Below are 27,273 nucleotides of genomic sequence, written 5' to 3'. Positions count from 1 at the left end.
ACCTGGGCAAACCCTATAAACCCATCACCTTCCTGGCAATATTGCACCATTGCTCGTTGTCAGGTGACATCCTGGGGAGATATCTGATGGGGGTGCCAGGAAATTGAACCCAAGGCACGTCCCTCCTGCTCGGAGATGGTCTCCTCCAACAAGGGGTCCGATGGGACCGCTGTGGTCTCGGGCTGCAGGTCAAGCCAGGCTGCTGGTTGTTGGGCGATTGCCTCCTGGGTTGCACCCTGTTGTGCTCCCATCCCGCCCCCATTTCCTGGTCTTGTCCCTCTGGCCTCCTAGGCGCCATGCGGAGCACCCTGCTGTTGGCGGTCATCCTGGCCCTCAGCCTGGCTCGGAGCCTGGGGGCTGTCTGTGAGGAGTCACAGGAGCTGGTGGGGCCTGGCGGGGGCCACCACAAGGTAAGGCACCAGCTGCAACCGGCCCACCCCGTCAGAGTTCTAGAACACACCCTGAAAGCCAGTGCCGTCTGTCCCAGCAGCGGGAGGGAGGTGCATGTGAGCGGGTGGGGTGTGAGTTGGGAGTGACCTGGGTTATTAGAGGGCTGGATTTTTCTGCCTTTCTGGCTCTCCCATGTTCTCGCTGTCTCTGGGTATGTCTGTAAGCGTCTCTGGTCTCTGTCCCTTTGCATGTCTTGACACCTTATGTAAAAGGTACCCAGCCAGGTGTTGTTGGGTTGGGTAAGGGGTGGCTTGGGGACTCGATGGTCCTGTGGGGACAGTCTAGGGTGGTGCAAGCTTCTGTCTTCTGTCCCTGTGCAGCTCCCCTCTACCCCCTGCTTGGCATGAAACACAGCCAGCGGTCCTCTCCCAAATGGCTCCGTGTGTGCTATTTGCTTGTCAGTTGTGTGCAAAAGTATCAAAAGTCAAATAAGTTCCCCTCTCCACTGTTCACCCACCCCCGGTCACCCCGGGTGCTCCCCAGATGCCAGCCCTTCTCTCTCCTCTCCCTTGCCCCTCTCCAGCTTCTGCTTATTCAGGGAAAAACACACAGAATAGGTTGGGTCCAGATGTCCTGAGTTCTTCCAAGAAAAAGAATAAGAAATATTGGAGTAGGGGCTTGGGGAGAGCGGCGAGGAAGTCTTTTCAAGGGTTTGAAATGACAGCAATTACATTGGTACAAATGCTTTTAAGATGATTATAGGTGGAACTTATTACAAATTCAGTGTGTGGATTCTAACTGCCTCTCCAGCCCAGAACTGCTTAGCATCTCATTACAGGAAGTGGGCAGAGTATTTGAACAATTTGGAGAAGTGGCTGCCTGGGAAGCTGTGCTCCAGGCACCAAGAGAGCCGGCCAGCCTCGGCCAGCTGGTGAGGGGTCCCAAGGCACAGCAGGCTGCCAGCTCACAAATGCCAGTGGTTGCACCAGAGCCAAGAGAACAGCACCAGTTTTAAAAAAAAAAAACAAAAAACCTCACAGGGGGATCCAAATATGGACTGGACACAGGAGCCCAAAGATCCAACTCGATATAAGCAGAATATCCTGGGTATATTCTTCTGCTTTCTTTAAGACCTGCGCCTCTTGGTCAATGAAAGAGAGAAATTGCAGCCCCCCTCACCATCCCTATAGGTCTGTGAGGATGAGGGGCACTGGGTGGAGGGGAGGGCACCGTATCTGTGTGCCTGGGCCACCAGTTGGTAAGCTGGGGGTGCATCCTGAGTGGATGAGCCTCTGTGTGCACAGCTGCCCGGCTGCCTCGGGTCCGCAGCGAGAGGCTCAGCGGAGATTCAAGGTGAGACTCCGAACGTGGCCATCGTCATTGACTCTCTGCAGCGGCCGTTAACTGGGTGCAGCTGCCTTTAGCTGTTGTGCCCAAGTTACTTAAAAAAAAAATCACCAAGACAATTTGGAGCCCCTGCTTGGTAGCAGGTCCAGAATATGGGGTTCCGTTTTGGCAGGGAGGAGAAGAGGGGTCACCCCGAGCAGGCTGTCTCCCTGAACGCTAAATCCAGGGAAGAAAGGGGAGAGAAGGAGACACAGCCAGAGAGGACAGAGAGCGAGAGGCAAAGTAAACCCAGGTAGAGAGCCACACCTGTCACGTACAGAGCAGGGGTTTCAGGGTGTGCCCTGGCTGCCGCCCTGCCCTGATCCCCAGGACAGAGTCCCGTCTGCTGCTTGGTCACAGAGCCCGGGCTGGAGAGCACCTGCTTTGTCTGATGGGCCTGTCTCAGGAATGAGGGAATCCAAGGCTCACTCACTTAGGGGGTAACCACAGTCTTGGGTAAACGGGTCCTTGATGTGCCAGGGAGAAAAGGAGTGAGCCCCTCTCACTGAGAAGTGATCGGAGCTGGGAGAAGGCCCCCAAGGACAGTCCCCCTTGAACTTGGGAGATGGTGTGACCACTGCCCTAGTATTATGAGGGATCATCCCAGCTCGATCAGCGCAAGTCCCACATCCCAGGGTCCCTTAGTTCTGGGCAAACCGGGACAGTTGGTCAGTCTAAGGGATGCCCAGTGTGTTCCTTGACCAGCGCTTCTCAAACCCTGTGGTGCACATGACAACCCCCCCCCCCCCCCCCCCCGCAGGTGTGCTGTGGGCCAAGTTTCCCTAACAAGCTCCCCGCAGAGCTGCTGCTGGGCCACGCGCCACACTTTGCTAACTCCCTTCTCTTCCTGCTGTGATGGGCTCAAGAAGAGGCCCTTTTTGCTGGGATGGCGGGTGAGCCCCCTGCCTCAACCCTCTCTGTTTCTTCCCTAGAAGGAATCGGAAAGCCACCAGCTGGCCCTTTCGCTGCTCCGGAGGCTCTATGACAGCCGCTCCGTCTCTCTGGAAGGATTGCTCAAAATGCTGAGCAAGGCTGGCGTGGGTAGGAAGCAGCCCTGGAGGGAAGGGGTGTGCAGGACGCTGGCGGTTCTGAGGATAAATGGCTTGGGAGACCCCTTCAGGTGGGAGGGAGCCAAGAGATCTCCCTCCAGTTTCCAAGAGTGCATAATTGAGGGTTGTGTGGGAACCCCCTCTGGCCTCACTTCCAGCCTCCACTCCCATTTTACATTTGTGTTCTTGCCTTCACAGACCCCAAGGAACCTTTGCTTCCCCAGAAGCGTGAGTAGCCCCTTCCCCTTCCCTGTTTCTTCTGACCAGGTACCTAGAGCCCCACGTGACAACTTTGACTGGTCACTGTTCAGCTGATGTCCCTGGGAACGAGGAGCAAGCGGGTGTGCGGGGTGCAGTGGAGACCCCACTGGCCGGACCTCCCCACTGGCCGGACATGACGGCTGAGGAGGCTCTCAGCCAAGCACCAGCTGCCGCAGACAAATCTTGAAATGGGAGGAGGGCGGTATGGGGGGAGAGGGAGGGCCGAGGGGGTCTGATAACAGCGGGTAGCTGCCTGTGGTGAGACAGAGAAACGGAGCCCAGAAGCCCCCTCTCCAGCCCTGACATTAGTCTGGGAAGTGCATCACCCCACCCCCCTCCACTGCTGACAGGTTGGCTCTTCTCTGCAGGTGACATGCACGACTTCTTTGTGGGACTTATGGGCAAGAGGAACGCCCAGTCAGGTAGGCGTGCGTGGAAGCACAGTGGAAAGGCTGGCAAGGCTGTGGCAGGAGTCAAGTGCCTCAGCCATCTGAGGCAGTCAAGTGTCTGCCATCTGAGAGAGAGAGAGAGAGAGAGAGGACTTTTCTTAGCTACAGTGAGGCTTCCTCAACCCCTTCTGGCCAATCAGCTTGAGTCCACAGTACAGCTGTCCCTGGGAGCAGGGTAGGGAGATCTTTAAAAGATAGTCTTGCTGCAGCTGGGAGGGGTCAGGGCGACTCTGCTTCCCCCCACCCCCGAAACAGAGCATGCCTCTTCTAAACTCCGCCTGCAGAGCCAGCCTGTGCTGCTGGGTCAGGGTGAAGGTCACGTTCAGAGCGTCCTAACTGCCCTGTTCACTCTCTCCAGACACTCCTGTTGACATGAGCCAGGAGGATACCCCCAGCTTGGGCACCCTCAAGTATCCCCCCAGTGTAGAATGAGGTAAGGATTGCTGGTTAGGGGAGGCGGGCAGACCGTGTGTGTGTGTGTGTGTGTGTGTGTGTGTGTATGCGCGCATGTGTGTGTGTGTGTGTACCAGAGGCGCACTCCTCTGATGCTTCAGGCGTCAATTTTCATACATCTGCCCTACAATGCACGGCAGCTCATGGCATACTGTCGGTCAAACACACCCACACTCCGAGGTGCATGTGTGTCCGTGAGTGTGCCCATGGGTGTGTGCTCACACACGTGCAGGTGCACACACACCCCTTCTTCACCTCTTTCTCTGTGCAGTGAGCCCCAACTGGCTGTCGAACAGGAGTGAGTGGTGGGAGGTGGGGAAGAGGTTTCCCCTGAGGCCTCTCTGACAGGCAGCTCTGCTGTCTGGGCCCTGCTCTCTCCTGTCATCTGTGGGAAGATGGGGCGGGCGCCATCTGATAGCGGCAGGCGCCACATCCAGCTCACAGAGAAGGGCTTTACCTCCCAGGCAGGCTGAGCCTTCCAGACCATTCGGAATCCTGAGTTCTGGCATCCAGTGTTCAGTTCTACGGAAGGACGATGCCGGGAGAAGGAAGGATTGGGGAAGTCTGGAGGGAGGAGCTGGCACGAGAGCACGCCTGGGTGCGGATCCTGTATCTACCACTCACTCTGGCCGAGTCACATCACCCTTCTGGGCCTCGGTTTCCTCCCGGGGCGGTGGCCACATGAACCACAGGGGTGTGGCTGTGAGGGGGGCTGTGAGGAAGAAGTGCAGGGGTGTCCTGAACGAGGCCTGCCGCGGTTGTGCCGGCTTTGTTGTGAGCGTTGCCGTCTGGGGGGGTGTTATGTTGTTCCCTTGGTGGGCTCTGGCCTAACTCTCCAGAGCTGTCTGTGCCAGACCCCACCGGAGTGGGCCAAGAGGCTGCAGGCTCGGCCTGCACGTGTGAGAGTCCTCCGGGGAGGCGCCTGGTTAAAACACGGACACTTCCGCCTCGACACCAGGCTCCCACACAGCCACGGCAGCTCTGCCCAGGGTTTTCCTTGCCCTGGCTCCCAAAGACGGTGTGGGAGAAAAGGAGAGGGGCGCGGAGGCCTCCGTGATGCCAGAGAGGCTCCTGCCCGACACGCTGTGTCACCCGCGCTGGCTGGTCCCCGCGGAGGCCCAGGGAGCAGGCGCTGGCTCTCGACGAAGTTGCCTGTGTGGCTCCCCGAGCCCAGCGTCTGGGTCTGGGCCCCATTCAGTGTTGGGCGAGAGGGCGCAAGAGCTGTAATAACCGTAACTCGCTGATTACATGGTACTCACCGTATCATTTTGCTCTCATTAGATGGTTATTTCGGTCCTGCCGACCGCCAGATAATTACACGGGCAGCTATATCTGGATGACATACTCTCCCCAAGCGTGATGCGTCGGCCATAAAGATAATTACAGTGCAATTTTGCCATAGTATTTTATACAAATGGCAGAAGCAAGTGCGTTGTGGAAATCTACTTTTAATGCTTGCTGGTGAATCTAGGCTCTTTCAGAGGGCCCAGGCCCGTAATTACAGGCTGCATAATCTCACCACTGCTAGAGCATTCTCAACCTATTAGGTGCCAAGAAGAATAGGACATAAGGTCCCTGGGGCTGGCATTTAAAGGCGGTTAGATGAGATGCACCAACATAGATCATTGTGTCGCCTTATTTCATTCATGTGAAACTGCTGGAAACGGAAGCCATGCCTTGCTTGTCCTTCTCTGAGAGAGTTCTGGAAATGGGAGAGGAGCGGGGTGAGCCTGGGGGCGTCCACAAGTGTGCCTTGGAGGGGTCCTGTGTATGCCTGGTTCGCGGGGCTGCAGGATGATACGGGCCCCAGCGACCTCGCGCCAGCCTTGTAAGGAGAGAATTTGCAGCTGGGAAGGTGCTGTTCTGCCATGCAGGGGGGCGGGGGGATTCAGTCCTTCCAGTTCAAAGGCTGTAGGGAGACTGGGGTTAAGACTCTTTCTTTCCTTCTTCCTTCCAGATGCCCTGCCCTTCTCCCCCTGCTCCCCAGTGGTGGCTGGGGGGAGTTTTACAGGACAGAAGATGTGATTTCATGTTTCTGACCCTCCACTTCTAGACCCCCAGCTGCATGGTGAAGACACCCGGTGTCCTCCCCCAACCCCCGGTGCACGCCTCCCACCTCTGTTCTCTCCCCCTCCTTGTCAGGCTCTTGGCTTTGACTCCTCCCCACCCCTCTATTCCCCTAACGCAGAAGCTGCAGAGGGCTAGCTCCTACCCTAGCAGGCTTCGACTACAGAATTCCTTGGAGTTTCTGTCATGTCCAGCATTAACCGAAGGTCTCTCTCACTCTTCAATAATAAAAATGTCTCCATGTGGTCTAGAGTGATGTATTTGTTTGATAATGGCTTTTTCTCTTCTTTGACTCTTCCAACTACACCACACACACACTCACACACACACACACACTCACACACACACTCATGTCACACACACAGATATACAAACACACATGACACATAAATCATATACGGATGGAAGTATCTTTGTTTGCATACATTACTGATTTTCCCAACAGTGCCTTACATGGTGCTTTACACATTTAGTATCAGATTTATTTAGTATTTAAAATAATAAATAAAGCAATTAGAAATATGGTTTCCAGCATTCAAAGGTTTTCACAGGCCAACTTCAGTTAATGGAAAAACAGATACTTGGGATAACTTGTCTGGATTTCTAGGGTGGGGCTGGGAGACAGCAACCCCTCCCTGGTCAGCCTCTGCCGGAGAAGAGAGAGCAAAGATCTAGCACGAAGAGGGTCTAGCCAGCACGGGGCCATTTTTCTGCCCCAAGGGTCAAACATGGGTTCTGTGACGGGTCCTGAGGGTGAGATGGGGATCCAAACACGTGAGACGACAGCCTGACAGGTCTGTGGACTAGCAAACAACTCCTGAATCTGCTTGGAGGGGGTGCATAGGGCAGGCCAGGAAAGAAGGGGGCGCAGGTATACCTGACCGCTTTAGTTAGAAAGAGGAAACATTTCAGACTCTTCTTTTAAGCAACAGTTACAAATCCCTGCCCATGGTCCCAGCTCCCACGTCTAAGACCTCCAGTGAGGTATGTGAGTGTCTTTGATTACTCTGACATGCAAACTGTCACAACCCACTGATCCCCAGGGGAGTTCTGTACCCTCAACAGAACAGCCAGGCAAGCCCCAGACGCCCTGTCTTAACTGGGTGCAGAGCGCCTCAGTTAAGCAACTGATTGCCCTGCTACGAAGTTGATACCCAAGGCAGGGTAAGGACAGGGGCACTGACCAGAGATCACTTCCCGCAACACCTTCGCCGGGGGAAAGTTCTCCCTTCCCAGAACCTGGCTGAGGTGAACGTGGACTTACAGCTGCACAGTGGGGTGGGGCAGGGAGGGCTCACCTCAGTGTCCCTGGTGTCAGGTTTGTTGCTGGAGCTCAAAGGATGTTCTCACTCCAGAACTTCACATCTTTCTCCAGCAAGTCAGCTCGCTGGCGTTTCAAAATTATCTCTCACCAGTTTTAAAGGTGGAGCATTTTTGCAGATTTTGGGGAATTTATCCATGGAACCTTCATGTGTTGATTCTGTTCAGACTTGGGAGCAGACGTGTGCTGAGGTGACCCCAGTGCTTTGCCAGGTAGGAGCATAAATGCAGAAAGGTTGCTCTCTGGTGGAACTGGCAAAAATTGCAGTACTGGGATTCCAGGAGAAAGGAAAACGTGTAAACACTTTCTGTTTGTGAAGAAAACCTGGACTCTTCTTCCTGTTGCAAGGAGGATGATGCCCAAGGATACCTGGTCAACAAGACCTTGACTGAATTCTTACTTTCTTTTCCATTTAGCCGTGTGTGTGTGTGTGTGTGTGTGTGTGTGTGTGTGTGAGAGAGAGAGAGAGAGAGAGAGAGACTATTGTGATGTGATTTATGCAGAAAGACTTCAATATAAACAGCATGAACTTTATTTTTTTTAAGATTTATTTATTTATGCACACAAGAACTGGGGTTTAGTCCAGAGGTGTGGGGGTGAGAGGATTCACCAGAGACAGAGGGGGGAGCAGAGCAGGCAGACTGACTGAAATACATGTGCTACAGAGGCTTCAGGTTGCTTCATAGTGCGGTGGTGCTTAACCCCTTGGGCCACCAGGGAGGCCCGTGTAAGGGACATTTTAAAGGAAAATCTCCATGGTAGGATGTCTTCCACTCTGTAAGAGAGAGAGAGGATAATTTCTTTTACCACTGGAGAAAGCAAGGACTTAAATCCATATCACCACCTTGCCCTTGTTTACTGAGCCTTACCTGATGACCTCCCCAAACTGACCCCCTCCACCCCCAAACATCCTCTGTCTCCGGTGGGAGAGAGTGTTCAAGGAGGTGGGGTGGGCCGTGCAGGGGTTACTTAGTTCTCCTGCGGGTCTCCCATGTGTTCAGCAAGTATACATGACATTAAATTTCAGTTTTTCTTCTGCTAAACTTTTATTACCATGGTTTAGGAGGGTAGAGGGGAAATTATGTTGCGTCCCCTACAATTAATTTGTCCAGTCACTCAAACAGGCTCTGTTGGGCACCCAGTGGGTGGGGCAGTGTGGTCAGGCCCGCAGGTCGGAGGGGGCAGAACCCACATTCCTGCCCTCAGGAAGCGCAGCCTAGCGGGGACCCAAAATTCAGCCCAGTGACCTTAGGATTTGGGGGGTAGAACTACAATAGGGTAAATTTTGAGAAGAAACTTCTGGAACTGCTGTTGCTGGTCGGGTGGGTTCTGTGTTCAAGCGACGGAGGAGCGACCACGCTTGGGTTTACGGAGGGGCCCGCGGGAGCCCGTCCTGCTCAGGGGGTGACTTTCACAGTCTCTCACGGACTTGCCGCTCCGGCGCTCCCCACCCCCCCTCCGGCCTCGTCGCCCGCTTTGCCACCGCCAGCCGCGGCGCCCCCACGAGCCCCGGGGCCTCCGGCCCCCCCCGCGGGCGCCCCCTCCCGAGCCCGCCGCCGGCCCGCCCCGCCCCGCCCCGCCGGCCCGCAGCCCCCCAGCCCGGCTCCGCCCCCGCCGCGGGGCGCAGAATGGGGCGGCTCGCGCCCCGGCGCCGGGACGGGGTTCGGCGCAGGCCCCGGGAGGGCCGCTCCTCCGCCGGCGGCTCCGCGCGTCAGGGGCGCCCGGCCGCGGGGCTGGGAGCGCGCCCCAAGAGCCGCGCGAGCGGGGCGGGGGCGCGGGGGCGCGGGGGGCCGGGGCCGCGCGGCCGGCCGGGCGGGGCGGTGGGGGCCCCGCGAGGCGCCGCTCGGAGCCGGGGGCCGGCCCGCCCCGCCGGGGGGGGCGCTGCGGCGGCGGCGGGGGGCGCTGCCTCCTCCGGGACGGCGGGGGGCGCTGCGGGCGGGCGGCGGGGGCGCCCGGGCCGGCGCGGCGGCGGCGCGGCGGATGGAGAGTCTGGCCGCGGCCGGCGGCGCCGCCTCCTCGTCGGGCCGGGCACGGCGGGCCGGGGCCTTTGTGTGCGGCGGCGGCGGCGATGGTGCTCGCGGCCCGCGCAGCCAGGTAAGCGCGGCCGGCCGGGCCGCCGCCCCGAGCCCCGGCCCGGCCCGGCCCGGCCCGCTCGCCCGCGGGGCTCCCCGCGCCCGCGCCCCTCGGCCGGACCCCGGCCCCCCGCCCGCGCCCCGGGCCGGCCCCGGGGACTCCCCGCCGCTGGGGGGGCGGCGCGGCGCCCCGGGGCCCCCGGCGGGCTGCTCCCGCCCTGCCCGTCGCCTCCCCCGGCTCGGGCCCCCCGAGGGGAGGCTGCGGCGCGTCGGGAGTCGGGGTGCCGCCTCCTGCCGGGGGGTCTCCTCGGAAGTTCCGAGCCGGCCCCTCGCGCGCTCGGCCCGGCCGCCCGCCGCCCCGGCCTGCGGGGCGCGAGGGGCGGCTCTCCGGGCCCGGGGCGCGCCCGGCCGGCGCCGGGCGGAGCGGGGGCTCCCTGGGCCCGGGGCTGAGCGCGTCAGCGGGACGCGAGGGGAGGAGGAAGGGGCGCGGGGCGCGGGGGGCCGGGGGGCCGGCCCGGCTCAGGCCAGGGTGGAGCGCGCAGCCCCGGACCCGCAGGCCGTCGAGCGGGCAGAAGCCGGGGCGCCCGAGAAGGAGGTGGAAAGGAACCCACGTCGGAGCGAGACCCAGGACCACGGTGGAGCCCCACCGGGTCCCCCTCCCGGGCCGGGGTCCGACCCGCACCCCCAGAGGCTGCGCCGGGCGCTGACCCCCGAGCTGGGGCCAGGCGCGGGGCTGAGCAGGAGCGGGCCGTGCATGATGCGGGACTGAGGGACGAAATGGCAGGAAACGAAGCGATGGAGCCTCTTGATTTTTCACTCCGCGGTTGATGGCGCTTTGCAAGTTGTGTCGAGTGTGTCGGTTCGCCGCGGTGAGGGGAAACAACAGCTTCATGAGATAGAAACGTTTGTGTCCAGGAGGAGATTAACATGAGAAAAACTGGAGCGAGCTGCTCTGGCCATGAAGTAGGAGATGGTCGAGAGGCCGCCCGGGACCTGCATGGGAGGCACTAGCTCCTGCCCAGCCAGGCCGCGGCCTCTGTGACGGGCACTTCAGGAGGGAGCTCGTTCTTTTCACTATTCTTGGATTTTGTCGTGTGCGCGCGTAGATTTTTGTGGCATTTTTGCTGTCCTTGCCTTCAGGTCTCCATTCAGTGCATCCATTCCCCTCTGGCTTGGAAATAGACGGGGGTGCTTTCTCCTGCAGAGCTCCTCCCTAGTGGGAAGTGTTTGACCATTCCTCTTTTTCTTTCGCCATCCACAGATTAACGGTGCTGATAAGAAGGCAACTTCATAGGAGCTGCTAAGATGGGCATGAGGATCAAGCTGCAAAGCACCAACCACCCCAACAACCTGCTGAAGGAACTCAACAAGTGCCGGCTCTCAGAGACCATGTGCGATGTCACCATCGTGGTGGGGAGTCGCTCCTTCCCAGCGCACAAAGCTGTGCTGGCCTGCGCGGCTGGCTACTTCCAGAACCTCTTCCTGAATACTGGGCTGGATGCTGCCAAGACCTACGTGGTGGACTTCATCACCCCTGCCAACTTCGAGAAGATTCTGAGCTTTGTCTACACGTCAGAACTCTTCACAGACCTGATCAATGTGGGGGTCATCTACGAGGTGGCTGAGCGTCTGGGCATGGAGGACCTTCTCCAGGCCTGTCACTCCACCTTTCCCGACCTGGAGAGCACTGCTGTAGCCAAGCCCCTCACCAGCGCCGGGGAGAGCCACGCCAATGCCCTGAGTGGAAGCTCAGTAGAACCCACTCACCCCCTAGGGGAGCTCCGGAGTGGCGGGGAGCACTTTGGTGCCGATAGGAATTATGTGTTGCCTAGTGATGCCGGGGGAAGCTACAAAGAGGAAGAGAGAAAAGAGGTAAGCAGTGATGCCAGCCTGCCTCTGCCGCAGCAGCCACTGCCGCCAAAGACAGAAGATCATGAAACCTCTGCTCCGTTCACCTCTGTTCCTGGCATGGGGACCCAGCCAGTGCTTGGCACCATCAGCATGGGCATCCAAACCAGCACGAGCTCCTGCCAGCCATACAAAGTTCAGAGCAATGGAGACTTCAGTAAAAACAGCTTCTTTACCTCTGACAATGCCATAGACATCACCACTGGGTCCAACTCCTGTCTGAGCAATAGCGACCACCCCAAAGAGCCGGGCTTCGGGCAGATGGATGAGCTCCAGCTGGAAGACCTGGCGGACGATGACTTGCAGTTTGAAGACCCGACCGAGGAGATCGGCACAACTGAGGAGGTGATTGAATTGAGTGACGACAGCGAGGATGAGCTGGCTTTTGGGGAGAGCGACAGCCGAGAGAATAAGGCCATGCCTTGCCAGGTGTGCAAGAAGGTTCTGGAGCCCAACATTCAGCTGATCCGACAGCATGCTCGGGACCACGTGGACCTGCTCACAGGCAACTGCAAGGTCTGTGAGACCCACTTCCAGGACCGAAACTCCCGGGTTACCCATGTTCTGTCCCACATTGGTATTTTCCTCTTCTCTTGCGACATGTGTGAAACTAAGTTCTTTACCCAGTGGCAGCTGACCCTCCACCGACGGGATGGAATATTTGAAAACAACATCATCGTCCATCCCAACGACCCCGTGCCTGGGAAGTTAGGTCTCTTTTCTGGCACGGCTTCCCCAGAGTTGAAATGTGTTGCCTGTGGGAAGGCATTGGCCAAAGATTTCCACGTGGTTCGGGGCCACATCCTTGACCATCTAAACTTGAAGGGCCAGGCCTGCAGCGTCTGTGACCAGCGCCACCTCAACCTGTGCAGCCTCATGTGGCACACGCTCTCACACCTCGGCATCTCGGTCTTCTCCTGCTCTGTCTGTGCGAACAGCTTTGTGGACTGGCATCTCCTCGAGAAGCACATGACTGTGCACCAAAGCCTGGAAGATACCCTCTTCCGCTGCCACTTGTGCAGCCAGAGCTTCAAGTCGGAGGCTGCCTATCGCTACCACGTCAGCCAGCACAAATGCAACAGTGGCCTTGAGGCACGGCCTGGTTTTGGGCTGCAGCACCCAGCCCTCCAGAAGCGGAAGCTGCCAGCAGAGGAGTTCCTGAGCGAGGAACTGGCTTTGCAGGGCCAGCCTGGGAACAGCAAATATAGCTGCAAGGTCTGTGGCAAACGGTTTGCCCACACCAGTGAGTTCAACTACCACCGGCGGATCCACACGGGTGAGAAGCCGTACCAGTGTAAGGTGTGCCACAAGTTCTTCCGAGGCCGCTCGACCATCAAGTGCCACCTGAAGACGCACTCGGGGGCCCTCATGTACCGCTGCACAGTCTGTGGCCACTACAGCTCCACCCTTAACCTCATGAGCAAGCACGTCGGTGTGCACAAAGGCAGCCTCCCGCCTGACTTCACCATCGAGCAGACCTTCATGTACATTATCCATTCCAAAGAGGCAGACAAGAACCCGGACAGCTGACTGGGCCCCAGCGGAGCCAGAGGACACTCCCAGGCGGCAGCCAGGACCTCTGTTTTCTAATGGCTGCTCCTCCCTCCCCAGCCGAAGTTACGATTTTGCCTTGCTAGGAATTTGTCTTGTGTTGAAAGAAGAAAGAAGAAATAGCACATAAGCTGTTACTGTTTTTGAGAAGCAACGGCCCTATCATGTTTACCTCCTTACCTGTTCTTGCCCGCGAGGGCTGTGTTTCTTATTTTTTCCGAGACTGGTTTAGGGATCTCGCAGGCAGTTGGTGTCAACTAGATCCTCGTCCCCAGCCTCTTGCGTTTTAGTTTACGGATCGGTTTTATGCTGCTAAGACTCCAACCAACAGCCTCACAGGATAGAGGAGGTGGAGAGAGGTTTTCACTGTGGGTATCACTGCCAGACCTCCCGCTGGGACGGCCAGCTGAGAGCGAGGGTTCGGGAATGTGAGCGCCCAGAAGGGACTAGTCAGCGGGGCAGCTCACCTCAGGTTCCACTCCTAGCCCTCTGCAGGGAAGAGGCTTCAGGGATGGAGGTGCCTGCTTGTTCCACAGCTCTCGTTTGCTGAGTGGACAGTTAAAGCTTTTGGCAGAGAGATCCAAACTGGGGACGAAGCTTCCCGTGTAGGTCACTAAGCTTTGGGGTGAACCCTTGCCAGCCCGAAGAGGTGTCCCATGGCAGTCTGGGTGGCCAGGAAGGGAGGTTTCTCTTTTTTCCCTCAATTCCAAAGAAACATGGCGTGATGGCCCTGGACATAAGGCCTTCCCTGTGGGGCAAGGAGGACAGCGAGCCACTTTGATGTAGTCACCTGCCCGCCCCCGCTGAGTGTCCTGACGGAGAGGTGGGGGTCTCTGACAGCAGCAGCCTTGCCTTAATTTACACCTAGTCTCTCACCTGGAGTGTGTTGGGCCCATAGTGTAGACGAGAAGACCCCTGAGCTGGTGGGGTGGTGGACTGAGAGCCCTTCAGGACAGAGGGCCCCAGGTACCTGGTGGCGTGTAGCAGGTGCGTTCTTTCTGGTGCTGCCAGGTAACCTGTTTCCTTTGCTAACTGGCCGGAGCTAGGGCAGCTCGCCTTTGACCTGCTGGACTTAGACGGACTTGTCGCCGCATCAGCGCCAGGGGGCGCTATGGTACGACAGCCGCTCTGGGCCCTCCCTCAGGGACCGGGAACCTGTTGCCCGGTCATGGGGACTGTTTGGCTTTCGAGGGGATCTAGAGGGATCCGAAGAGGGCTTGCGGGGAAGGGCCCTACATCTCACATTTTCACAAGGTGACACCTCAGACCTCATACTACCTCACCTTGCTCAGGCGAGCCCTGGGGGTCCGCGGCCTCGGCCCTGACACTGCCCCCGGCGGGACTCAGCAGCGCTGGGCTGTGACACAAGCAGGTGGTTTTAATGAACTCACAAAGCCTTTTTGGACGTTAATATTTATTTATTTTTGTTTTGGTATACGTTTTACCCAGCATCTCTTGGAGAAGAGACAAGGAAAATGAGTTTCTCCCCAGCAGGTAGTTTATTCCAGTGGGCAACCCTGGAAGTGGCTTAGAACTAGGGGTGAACAGGTCAGGCCTTTAAACGAGCAAATTGTTTTCTTTCTCCAGATATTCACCTGCAGAATAAACCCAGGCGAGGCAGATGGATGTAGGTTCTAGAAAATTGGAGCTGTAAAATTCTTAGGGCTTTCATTCCCTTTCCATCCTGTGATGTAGTAGATTTGGGACTGGGCCGAGTGGATCAAGTCACATGAAAGACCTTTTTGCACGTGCTCCCATCCTCCCTGAACTCGGGGAGCCGTAGTAAGACACGCAAGCAAGGGCCTCCCCGGTGCCCCTTCCGCAGATCTAAGTTGATCCCGCCCCTGAGCTGGAGCGCATGACTGAAGGGGTTAATTCTCAGCACTATCAAGTTATTGGCAGCCACTGCAATATGAGTTCGATCCCCGGCCAGGGAGCTGAGCCACAGGGCGCAGCAGACCTCTCCTGTCTCCCCGCTGCTCCCCTCAGCAGTGGATTTCAGTGGATCCGCCTGTTCTGCTCCCCACTCTGTCTCTGGTGGATCCTCTCACCCCCCACACCTCTGGCCCACACCCCAGCTCTTGTAGCATAAATAAAAAAGTATCTTTTATAAAAAAAAGAAAAAGACACACAGGCAAACCAAAGGACTGTCCCTGGGGGTCCTGCTGCCCCCTCCCTGACGCCCCCAGCTCTGAGCTGGAGCACATGGCTTTCTGGTGGGTGACCCTTAATGTGAAGAAACTTGAACAGGTGACCGCCAGATGGTGTCCCCACCTGCACCCAGCTTGCTGAATGTTCTTTTGGAACATTGTTGTCAGGAAAGCAGAACTGAGACTTTTATCCCTGATTGGTTTCTCCTTTTCTCTTCCCACACCCACCAACCCTTAGAAATTTAGGAAGAAAAATGTGCCAGAGGCTGAAGTCAAGTATGTGCTAATCTCTTCCAGCCGGAGTGATGCCTCCCAGACTTGGTGAGGACTGATACTTGAATGACTGGATTTAAGGAAGGTGGTGCTTACTGGAAGCCAACCAGGTAGCCGAGGATGGATCCGTGTGCTGGAGAAACACTTCCTTAGCAGAGGGCATCATGGATGCTGGGTAATCTGTATACTTAACCTGAAACTGTGAAGTTTTCCCTTTTTACCAGTAAACCAAAAAGCAAACCTTGAAACTCTGCCCCTTAAACACTAAACAAGAAATGGTGCCCCTCACCTGTCTGAGGCCAAGCGGTGTTGGTCACGGTCAGACATGTAGCAGCGTCAGGAGCTCCTGAGGCTCATTGGCCAACCCTGTTCCTCTGTGTGTCCCATTTGAGCCCTCTGAGCCCTGCCCCGTCGGGACTGAGGTGGCGTCTCCGCCTCCAGCTCACCCGCTCCCGCGTTGCTGTGACACTGTATTGTGGCCACCGGCGCGCTAGGCTCTCTGGTGGAAGAGACTTTCCGTTTTTGCTTTTTCTCAACCTTCGGTTCATGTGGCTTTGCTGGCCCCTGCCCCGGAGCCCGTGTAGCCCTGTCTCCTGCTGTACTCTTCTGAGGCTCTGTCTGACCCGCGAATGTCCTCCCGTTCCCCCTGTTCCGTACTCAGGATCAGCTCCGTCGCTCACAGAGCCCCTTTGAAATTCACAGAGGAGCGGTAGACGCCGGCTGGGCAGCGTCAAACCAAGCGCGAGGCCGTGCCCGGCCTGTTTCCCAAGGGGAAGGGCAGGACTCGGGTGGCACACGGACAAGCGGCGGCGGCGGCCGCGGTGGCCAGAGGCGGGCCTCCCTGACCTGGGCTCCGGGGACCCGCTGCTGGCTCGCTCGCGCCAGGGCACCCGGGAAGCTCTGCTGGGCCCTCGTATTTGGCCCTAAGCGATAAACTCCGTGGGGTGTCGAGTTCGCAGTTGGGAAGAAAGGAAGGAGCTGGGCAAAGAGTGGCCCCCGGTGACCCCTACGAGTCAGGGAAAGGGTGGAAGTTCTTAGACTTGTGATCTGTCAGAGTTCTTCTGTCTCCAGGACGAGCCTTGGGGTTAATTACCTTCCCCCGTTGGTGTTTTGCTACTGATGAATTTTCCCTCCCCTGGCCTCTTGCCGGGCCCCGGTCCTCAGACTCCTCCGTGTTGGCAGTGAATCGAAATCTCTAGGAGATGGACGCTGGTTCCGTGGCCGTGGAAGTGGGCCGTGTGGAGAAGCCGCCCATCTGCGGTCCCCACCGGCCCGGGCCCCTCAGCCCTGCCCTGCCCCCGGCGGGAAGCAGACACAGCGATTCCCAGTGTGACCGGCCCCGGTCGGCCTCACGTCAGAATGAAAACGAAACTTTTGATTTCGGTGTTTCTTTCCGTCCTCCCGCGTCCAGCCCAGCCCCTCCCGCCTCTCCCAGCTGAAGTCTCAGAAAACGGAGCAGAGTCGCCGGCGTCTGCCTCCTCCCATTAAGTTCACGCGTACTGACCTCCTGATATTTAAGTGTTTACTATCTATTGCTGTAAAGTTTTGTATATTTTGTAAACTTTCCCCCCAAATAGTAGATGTCTAAAATCGTACATCTGATTCTTTTATATTCCATTGTTCAGCACAAAGTGTGGTTTTTATTTAGAATAAAAAAAAAAAGGAAATTTGAAATGGGAGTTCTTTTCCTATTTACGATGAACCTGCTAATTCCTTGAGTCCAGAGTATCTGGGTGGTCACGCTTCAGTCTCCGTATTCTCAGTAGGCGCCAGAATCCTTTCAGTTAGCAAATTTCCTTTCCCATGGCTGGAATTCCCCAGGGCTAACGTGTTACCCTGTTTTTTGTGGGAAATTGTCAGTGACCCAACCTCTTCGGGGCAAACGTACCAGAGAGGATCATCTGTTGGCCCAGGGGGGAGCGGGACCCAGCTTAGGTCCAGCGAAACTAGATAGAAGTGACAGATTCGGCCACCGATGGTCTTGCCCAGGCCACCTTAATTCATCGTGACAAGGTATGTCTGAGTGGAGGCAGGTTCGCACGGGGCAGTGGTTTGGCATAACTGTGAGATGATAGCAGATGTGCCTCCACAGAGGAGACCCCTAAAGTTAGGGCACCATGGCCCTCTGGCCTCAGCGCACAGCCCGGGCCTGACCCAGCGGTGCACGGTCAGTGCCGCTTAGAGCAGCCGTGCTGCCGTCAGCACAGCAGGCCCCTCGCCTCCCAAGGCCCTAGGAAGTGTCCAGACTGCCAGGGTGATAACTGGTTGCCAGAGTGAAATCCATGAGAAGAGCAAAATCTTGGGGAAATGGCCTGACATGAGCTAGGATGTGACAGATGCACAATTGGGTTTCCTGCAGGAAACCCCTGGAGCCCAAGGAGGCAGTGATACGGGCATCAGATCTTAGCTTGGTTTTTATGTGGCCACAGGGGAGGAAAGTCTTTCGTGCATTGTCTGCATTGTTAGGTTAAACTCTATGGCAACCCCAGGTTACAGCCCAGACTTCCCTGGCTCAGAAAACCCTCTGCTCTGCCACTGCCCAGCTGTTTGGGCCCAGGGAACAGGATGGTGGAGACTGGGTCCTCTCCGTGTGCCTGCAGGCAGCACACAAGTGTAATGCATCTGGGGAACACTTCAGGTTTCTGAGGGCAGAGGAGACCGCACTGCAAGTCAGGGAGCAGCTCGTCCAAGGCACACATTGCAGACACGGTGAGCACCTGGGCAGGAGCGAGGCCGTCCCTGGCTGTGTCCATGAGCCCTTCATGCTCCTCAGGCAGGACTGAGGAACTGGGGCCTGTCCTTAGGCTTCCACTCCAGTCCCAGTTCTGCATGGACTTGGCCCTAGCTTCCCAACCTGGTGAGCTTTCCCCAGAAGACCTGCTTCCTCCCAAGGCTGCTCTCCCTGCCTCTAGGACAGGTGTTAATGGGGGTAAGGGGCTGGGCAGGAAAAATGACTAAAAGACTTGGCCAGGGAGAAAGAGGGACAAGACTGCGAACTGAATTAGACGAACAGCAAACCCTCCCGTGTCAGATTTGGAAAACGCCCACCTTCCCATCCTGTGAGGGACAAGGGCTGGGGCCAGAGCAGCTGTCCGTGCCCGCTGCGGGCTGTCCCGAACCCGCGCCCGCAGAGGATGCCCCTTGGTACTTTCCTGCCACCCGGAGAGGGGGTGGCGTGGGCTTGGACTTCTGATAGCCTCTCTCCCTACGGGTCCGGAGACTCCTAGAGCCAAAGCGGAGAGGAGCTGGGCTCTGAGGAGAATGGACTGGGGGAGCTTCAGTGGGCGGGGAGCAGGATGGATGAGGGGCAGAGTGTCAGTGAGGAAATGGAGCCATTTCCTGGCTGGTGGGGGTGGGGAGGAGTGGGGTGGGGAGGAGCGGGGCCGTTCTGCAGACCCGTCTGTCCGCGGAGCCTCTCAGCCTGGACTTCACCCCGCCCTCCATTTATCACCGCTGACCGCGCACGGCCCAGGAACGTCCTGCTGAGGCCTCCTGGCGCCTTGGCCTCTGCCCCCTTGTCCCCACAGCCTGCGTGCTTTGCTGGGCGAGCAACAAACACAAACACAAAAGGAAAGTTTTCGAGGTTCCTGTGGCGCTCACTCTCTGCAGCTGGGGTGATTTCGGAAGGGAATGCGGCTGCTTTCTGCGCATCTCTCTCGCCTCAGGGCCCTCCCGGTCCCAGCTGGAAGTGCAGATGTTTCCGAGAGCCAAAGCGTGGCTGCGCTATTATTTATTTCACCTTTTTCCCTGCGTGGTTTCCTTTAGACACAGCGTCAGAGACAAACAGTACAGCGCCAAGCTCTTCTCGCCCTCTCTGCCCCTCTCCCTCTCCCCGCCGCAGTGTGTGAAGCTACTCTCAGTGTCGATCATAAGTGCTCTGGCCCCCATCCCCCAGCCCCCCACCCTCGCCCCCACCCCATCTCACCGATGCCTCTGGCTCCTTCTGCCTCAGCTGGCGGGAGTTGCTGGAGGAGAGGAGGTGGGGGAGGCGTTTGGTGCCTGGAGGCTGGGGCCTGGGTGTTGGCAGGGGCCTGCTGCCCGGGGCTGGGCCCCCTCCTTGGTGATGATGATGGAATGCTGCGTGGAGGAGGAGGCAGAGGACGCAGCCCTGCCCGCCCTGGCCTGGGCCTTGGGGAGGTAGTGGACCACGGCGCCCAGCAGCCGGCCCTGGAAGCCGCGGCTGAGGAAGTTGTAAAGGATGGGGTTGATGACGCAGTGGAGCATGGAGAAGCAGTCGATGATGTCGTAGAAGAAGTAGAGCAGGTGGGCCAGGTAGCAGTGCAGGGAGATGTGGGGCCCCTCCAGCGTGAGCAGCAGCAGGGTCACGTGGTAGGGCAGCCAGCAGAGCACGAAGACGGCCACGTACGCGCTGAGCAGCAGGCAGTGGCGCCGGCCCTCGGGCCGCCCGGACCTCCGGAGCCGGCAGGCCGTGAGCGCGTTGAAGACGGCGATGAGCAGGAGGGGCAGCAGGAAGCCCAGCACGGTGGTGGACAGGGCCACCGCCAGCGCCCAGGCGCTGTACGTCTCCAAGGGCGCCAGGAAGAGGCACATGGGCTCGGAGCTCTCTACCAGCTGCATGTGGACCACCTCGGGCAGCGGGATGAGGGCCGAGAGCACCCAGACGCCGGCACACACGGCCCGCCGCACACGGTGCTGGTGGCGCTGCCAGGAGGGGGACGGGCTGCTGAGGGTGACATAGCGGTCCACGCTGAGGCACACGAGGAAGAAGATGCTGCTGTACATGTTGGCAAAGTAGAAGTAGTGAGCGAAGCGGCAGGAGAAGCTGCCCCAGAGCCAGGTGTAGTCCAGGGTCACCTCCAGCATCCACACCGGCAGGGACAGCACGACGCCCAGGTCCGCCACGGCCATGTTGAGCACGTAGAGGCTCAGCAGCCCCGCCCGGCCCGAGCAGCGCCAGTTGACGCATATGACCAGCAGGTTCTCCACCAGCCCCACCACGAAGATGGCCAGGTAGAGCACGAACAGGAACACGCGTTTGGTGTTCTCGCTCAGCTCTGTGTAGCACTCGGGAAGCGTGTGGTTTAAGAAGTAGATCAGTTCAGTCCAGTTGTGGATCTCTCCAAAGTTGTGGGTGAGCCCCTCGGAGGGGCTGGACCCCAAGCTCTCCTTGACTGACATTGGGACCAGCAGATGCCTAGTGGGGAGACCAGAGAGCTGGAGGAGAGAGGAGGCCTCAAAAAGCTGCCTTGCCCTCCCGACCCCTCCATCCCCCCCAACCCCCCAAGGTAGGAGGCCCCAGGAACCAAGGGACTACCGGGAAAGATTCTAGTCTGACGGGGCGAAGGAAAAAGTTCGGCTTTCAAACTGCGCATAAATTGTAGCAACTCACCTGCCAGCTTTGACTCAAGAGCAGAGAGGTTTTGTTGAGGGTTCTCGACGACGCTGACGCTGGGGGAGACCAGAACTATTTGCACCCAGTGAGATTTCTTCCCAGCGCATCAGTCCCACCCGTTTCCAGCCCCGGTTGGTCACCGACTTCCCTTCCTTCCCTGCCGCACCACCCCTCGGCTTTCCTTTGGGGGCCGCCGTCAGGCCAGCGGGGCCGTGGGTGTGGGACCCGCCTTGCACATACATGCACACGCCTCCTTCATCCCTGGGAACACCCGTGGGCTGTGCACAAGAGACAGCTGCCCAGGTAAGCCCCGGCTCCTCCTTCCCTGAGAGAGGGCAGCACTCACCTGAGCTTCCCGTGGGCACCTCTGGCTCTGCAGGGCCAGCGGGTCTGGACTGTTGGGGAGCTGCGAGGAGGCTGCCAGGACGGTGGCTGGGGACTGGCTCTGCTGTGGGCGCCACAGCCCCCCTTCTCATCCAGGAAGTTGCATCACTCTTGAAGCTCTGTGGAGAGGGTCCGGGCTGGGCCTGCCTTCTCCCGATCCAGTTAGAGGGGAAGTCACAGCCAAAGAGCTGCTGTGCCGGGGCGGCGGGCGGGGGTGTGCGGTGGCGGGGGGGGGGGGGTCTCCTCACGCGCCAGCTGTGAGAATTTTCTCCTTTGAAACCACAGCTCTCTCCTCTGCAAAATGGGGACAATAGTATCTATTAACAGGGGCGTGGGGAGGGGTGAAGGAGGCATCAAGGGGACGTGCGAATGCTTTACATCTGTGTCTTCCTCTCCCTCACTTGGCCTGGCACCTCCCTCTTCCCTGCCCGTCCTGACTCCTGGGCCTGCGAAACTGGCTGGGACAGCTAAGATAAACCTGAAAACCAATCAGACTTTTTTTTTTTAAATGTTTATTTATTTATTTCTGCACATAAGAACTGGGGTACAGGCCAGAGGTGTGGGGGTGAGAGGATTCACCAGAGACAGAGTGGGGAGCAGAACAGGCAGACCGATGAAACACTCTGCTGAGGGGAGCAGCGGGGAGACAGGAGAGGTCTGCTGCGCCCTGTGGGGAGCTCCCTGGGGGGGGGTTGAACTCGTGCTGCAGAGTGTGGACAGGGCAGCTTCATAGGTTGTGTCTAACCCCTTGCGCCAGCGGGAGGCCCTCAGTCAGACTTTTAATCATTCTCACCCTTCCCCTGCTGGCTCACACCCACCCCTGGCATTCTCCCCACCTTCATATTGTCTGAGGTGAGAATGTGGGGGGGAAAGGCTGACTGTGGGGTGGGGAAGGGGGCTGCGCTGAGTCTTGGAGGTGTCTGGCTGGAGAGGGGAGAGAGTAGCATATTTCCCCCCCACCATATGTCCCCCCATGACTCCCAAGGCCGAGAGTGCATGAGTTTGTGTGTGTGTGAGCGTGTGTGTGTGCATGTATGTGCGTGTGAGAGAGAAAAGAAGCCTGTAGGCTTGGGTTGTTGAACATCTTGTGTCAGTGGAGCTTCCTATGAGCACTTTCACCTCAGCATTTGATCCCTGAAGCACCCTTGTGAGGTGAAGGACGGGCCTCTTCACCCTCTGCAGGTCTGGGGGGCTACCTGCCACCCCGCTCGGAGCCACCCGAGCAGCGCCCCTGTTTTGTAGGATGTAGGGTGGAGTCGTGTTGGCTGGAGCGGATTTGGTATATGACCTGTGAGGTGGAATTCCCATCACAATAGTAACCATTTTAAAGGGAGCAATTCAATGGCACTTAGCACATTCCATTACGTGCAACCCCTGCCTCTATCTAGTTCCAAAATATTTTCAGCACCCTAAAACAAAATTAAATACTCATCCCCCTTTGCCCTCTTGCCTCCTCACCCCCGCAACCACCATTCTGCTTTCTGTCTCCATGGATTTACCTGTGCTATATAATATAAATGGAGTCATATATGACCTTTGTCTCTGGCTTTTTTTCACTTAACATATTTATGATTACATTACATTGCAATCCGTAACACTGCAGAACATGGGAGCATGTGTCTGCATTCCTTTTTTATGGCTGAGTAATATTCCATTGTATGGCCATAACACTCCTGTTTATCCAGCCAAGCAGGGGATTATCGTTTTACTGTGATAAAATAAACATGGCTTCACGGTGCATTCAGTACATCCACATTGCTCTACAGCCGTCACCACCCCTCACCGTCTCCACGGGAGGAGCTGTTTTTAATTTTGCAGTTTTCTTAAAGCCTCCTGTAGAGAACTGTTTCTCTACTACAACCCTGACACCACAGGTGTAGGGTTTTCTCCCCCGCCCCCACCAACCATTTTTCCACCTTTCCAGACACCAGCTGGGTGTTTATTAAATTGAACAATTGAACTCAATTCTGACATCATCCACCCGGAACTGCATCAGACTCCATGGGTTTAAGGGTTCAACCCCGCAAGACCTCTTCACTTGGGATGCAGTGGGTCCCCAGGGGCTCCACACATCTACTCAGCAGGGGTATAAACTCAGGCGTTCCCACATGTCTTCCACACTTTGGATAATTTACTGGAGCAGCTCATGAAACTTGGGGAAACATTTACTAGCTTACTATAAAGAGTACAGATGACTAGCCAGATAAAGAGGTACATAGGGAAGGGTCTTGAGCCTCTGTCCCCATGGAGTGGGGTACACCCCTCACCCCCGCCATGGGGATGCATTCACCAATCTGGACGCTTTACCAACCCTATAATTTCAGGACTTCATCACAATCAATTAACTCAGTCTCCAGCCCTGGCCTCTCCTTTGAGGGTAGGCGTTGAGATAGAAAGTTCTAAACTTCTAATCAGGCCTTGGTCTTTCTGGTGACCAGTGTTTATCTTGAAGCTGCCTAGGAGCCCACCCAGAGATCCTCATTGGAACAAAGCATTCCCTTATCACCCAGGAAAGGCCAAGGGATTCAGGGGCTCCGGAAGGTGCTCCTCGTCACCTCCGTCACCCGGGAAATCAAACAGGTGTGAGGAGCTCTCTGTGAGCAAGTGGGCACAGAGACCAGATACATATTTCTTATTACGTCACCCCTCCGCTCACACATCAGACCACTTTGAGATCAAGAAATCTCATGATGGGGCCTCCCTGGTGGCGCAGCGGTTGAGCGCTGGGTTGCGAAGCTGCCCGCGGCCTCTGCGGCGCCGGTTCGATCCCCGGCTGCTCCCCGGCCACCAGAGGAGGGTCCCACATGGCGCGCAGACCTCTCCTGCCGCCCGCTGCTCCCCTCAGCGGTGTACTTCGGTCCTTCTGCCTGCTCTGCTCCCCGCTCTGGCTCTGGTGAATTCTCTCACCCTCCCGCGCTTCTGACTGTACCCAGTGCATGTATAAACAAAAAAACAAACAAACAAACAAACAAATAAATAAAAACATGCCTCTATAAAAAAAAATTCTTTAAAAAAAAAGAAATCTCATGATGAGCTTTGATGATGTAAAATCATCGATGTTTACTTTGATTTTTCAGACGGTCTGCCACTTACTCCCCCATTTCTTTAGGTTCCAGTTCCTATCCTATGGGAATCTTTTTTCAGTAAAGAACGACCTAAGAATTTCCACTACTTTCCTCACCTCCACCTGCTGCCCAGTCCCCCCACCCCCAGCATCCAAAGTATAGTTGCAGCAAGAGGAAATGATGGTGGTTCCTTCTGGCAGGGCCACAGAGGGAAGGCCGTGCCCTCAGGAAGAAGTAAGTGATCGCTTTGCAGTTTTCATGTGGTTGTTTTCGTGGTGGGGCTTGGGGGTGCTGGGGAGATGGGCAGCTGGAAAGAGCAAGACTGGAAGGTGGGGAGAGCCTGGAGTGGAGTTCGGGCTCCTTGCCAGCCTTGGCAGGAGGGGGACAAACAGTTGTGCTTTAAGCAACAGGAGCAGCAACCCTGAAACAATTCCTGGAAATTTACTTTTTCTCCTTCCTCCTCCCTCCCCAGCACCACCCTCCCCTTTTTTTTTTCAAAAATGTAGACAAGACATTGTAATCGACAATCGGAAAGGAAGGAAGGTACCAGGGAGGAGGTATGGGAGGCACAGATAAAGGGAGACTGCTTCCCTGGTCAGATGGGCCAAGGGCTTGGGCCTCGGCCCTGGAGGAGGGTGCGGGGCAGTTGGGCCCAGGAATCCCCGCACGTGCCGGGCCTCAGGCGGTGAGGGCAGGTGTGCTGTGGGCAGGTCAAGGCTGAGGAGTCTGGAGCACTTTTCCTCCCATCCCCAGCCCTCATCTTCCACAAGGTCACTGAGCCCAGACACCAAATCTGCCACGGAAGTCGCCTGCCCTCCTGCCACGGTTTCCCCTCATCAGGAATGCAGCCTTATTTGCCCAGCAGCACCTCAGAAGGGCCCTCCTGCCTCCCCGAAAAGGGATGTGGCCCAGTCACCCTGTCCTTGTTCTCCGTGCTTAGCTCTTCCCTGCTCACTTGTCACAAAACACAGTTAACTCTAGTTTGTGGACCAGACCTGGCTTTGACACTGTCTTCTGCCACTTAATGGCTGAGTGACTTTGGGCAAATCACAACACCCTTTGAGCTTCAGTGTCTCTGGGTGCAAAGCAAAGCTAAAGCTTCCTTTAGGATCATTGTATGGGACACGTGAGGTGGCATTTGCAGAGTGTTCAGCAAAGCAGGCCCCCCACTTCTGTAGGATGGGGAAGCCATCCTTGTGGAACTGACCTCGAGACACCTTCCCAGGACCCAGCACCTCTCAGCTGGACCAGCACCAGCTTCCTCTTTTATTTAGTTGTCTGGGGTTGTATGTTGGCTCTCCCTAGAAGGTCAAGAAAATCCCCAAATGCCACTCAGAATTACCACGAGAGAGCTAAAGTAATGGAGACAGCTAACTTTTATTGAACACTCACTGCTTGCCAGGTACAATTGCAAGGTGCTTGACACATGTCACCTCATTTAACCTCATAACAAATTAACAAGATGGCTATAGAGGAAACTGAGGCACAGAGAGGTTAAACAGTTGCCCATGTCATGCTGGAAGTTGTTTAGTAAAGAATTAAGAGGATTCTGGACCTGCATCCTGGCATCTAATGGCTTTAGATAGGCTGTGAACTCCCTGAAGACAGACTCTTGTCTGTTGTGCTAAGTCACTTTTATGGGGCTTAGGGCCTTCGTAGATTCTCAAAGGAGCTCATGAGATCCAAAAAGTTAAAAATGATCACCCTAGAAGAGCTTCTTATGGACAGCGGCTTGGATTAAAAAGTGGGGTAGGGCGTACACTCCATGGAGGTGACAGCCCTGGGAATGCTGGGGAAATTCTTGAGGGAGGGAGGAGATGAGTCCCCTTCATGGAAGCTGAGAGAACATGGGATGATCTGGGGGGCAGGATGAGAAAGGAAGGTGAATTGGCTTTGCTCCCTGCCCTGCTCCTTCCACAGATGAGGGCAGGCTGTGTGGGTGGTGTGTGCAGAGTTAGTGGAATGAAGACACTGGGAAAGACGGACAGAAACAGGGCGGGCCGGGCCCACCCCTCCTAGGGAATGCCTCCGCTCTCCCCTCCCCTTCGGTCCCCTGTCCCTCTCCTATCCCCAGCACCTGCCTGGGGGTCTCAGTAGATGAGTGAACGTCCCTTGCTGATTCCACATTTATTAGGTTTCGCACACGTCTCTGGTAATGTGTGCTGGACAGGAACTCCCCGTGAGTTTGGGACTTAGAGCTTCCTTACATTCTCAGAGGGATTCGTGATGTCCAAAAAGTTAAATGTGAGCACCCTAGAAGGGCTTCCTGATGCCCCAACTTACTAAGTTTTCCCTATTTTGACGAAGACATGAATTCTTAGGCTCTCTGAGCTGGAGTTGAGAGGATTCTAGAAGTCATCTTGATTCTCCATCACATTATGAGGGAAGCGGAGGCTTTAGGGAATCTCTGCTAGCCGGTCAGGACAGTGCAAGTAGTGCAGGCAGGTATGGGCAGAGAGGACCTTGCAGTGTCCTCTACCTCGGCCTTCATGTCTGTTAGACAGTAGACGCTGCCCGGTGCTGACGAGACTTGTCCCCCAGAGGCCTCGGAGCCAAGTGCTCTAAGAGGCCAGCACGCTCGGGCACTGTCCATGTCACACCATTAAAATGAAACCATTGCTTCAGGCTTAACCTGGAGCTTCTGGACTTCTATTGTTTCTCTCCCGCTGCGCCCCCAGCAAGGGGCATTTTGTAACTCCTTGGGAAAAAGCGTTCAAGAGGTTTGGCCGCATGCCCAGGAGTTCCATCCAGAGTAGAGGGGACTTTAGGCCAGCCGGGTCTCCGATTTGCTACGACCTCCTGAAAGGCAAACCACTGAGGCTTGATGGGCTGGAACTCCAGAGCCTGGGGAGCAGGAAGGAGAAGCTCCATGACAAAGACATCCAGTGTTCCAACCTCAGAGTCCCTCAGAGCTTCGGCCTCACCTCCCTCGCAGACCCCTCTTCCCGGGGAGGAGGCCTGGTCTGGTCTGGTGCACCTGAGCAGGGACGGGAAACCAACCCAGTCAGAGGCCGCTGGGGCGCCGTGGGGAAGCTGCCCTCACACCTTCCCTTCGGAGCCAGGGCTAGCGGCTGTCCAGGCCGGGGCCTCTGACTCCCGCAAGGAAGGGTTGTGTTCTCTTGGCCGGGTCCCTATGCTAGG

The 27,273-nt window shown here is 56.9% G+C and overlaps 3 protein-coding genes across 3 annotated transcripts; 2 read left to right on the top strand and 1 right to left on the bottom strand.

Annotated features, from left to right (window-relative positions):
- Positions 1–296: 296 nt before the first annotated feature.
- Positions 297–3,967, top strand: TAC3 (tachykinin precursor 3; the record flags this gene model as incomplete). The annotated part of the gene is made up of 5 exons (XM_084255746.1): positions 297–410; positions 2,709–2,817; positions 3,024–3,053; positions 3,455–3,508; positions 3,894–3,967. 5 exons carry the CDS (start codon positions 297–299, stop codon positions 3,965–3,967), a joined length of 381 nt encoding a protein of 126 aa, XP_084111872.1.
- A 6,786-nt stretch (positions 3,968–10,753) lies between these two features.
- On the top strand, positions 10,754–12,886 carry ZBTB39 (zinc finger and BTB domain containing 39; the record flags this gene model as incomplete). Its single annotated transcript, XM_084254725.1, has 1 exon — positions 10,754–12,886. One exon carries the CDS (start codon positions 10,754–10,756, stop codon positions 12,884–12,886), a length of 2,133 nt encoding a protein of 710 aa, XP_084110851.1.
- Positions 12,887–19,278: 6,392 nt separating this feature from the next.
- ACKR5 (atypical chemokine receptor 5) lies at positions 19,279–20,469 on the bottom strand (the record flags this gene model as incomplete). Its single annotated transcript, XM_084256187.1, has 1 exon — positions 19,279–20,469. The coding sequence occupies one exon, from the start codon at positions 20,467–20,469 to the stop codon at positions 19,279–19,281; it is 1,191 nt and encodes a 396-aa protein (XP_084112313.1).
- Between the last annotated feature and the right edge of the window lie 6,804 nt (positions 20,470–27,273).

This window comes from Talpa europaea (genome assembly GCF_964194135.1).
Source record: "Talpa europaea genome assembly, chromosome: 15".
Lineage (NCBI taxonomy): Eukaryota > Metazoa > Chordata > Mammalia > Eulipotyphla > Talpidae > Talpa > Talpa europaea.
The sequence above is the reverse complement of the archived record's forward strand: the minus strand, read 5'-3'. Positions and strand labels throughout refer to the sequence as shown.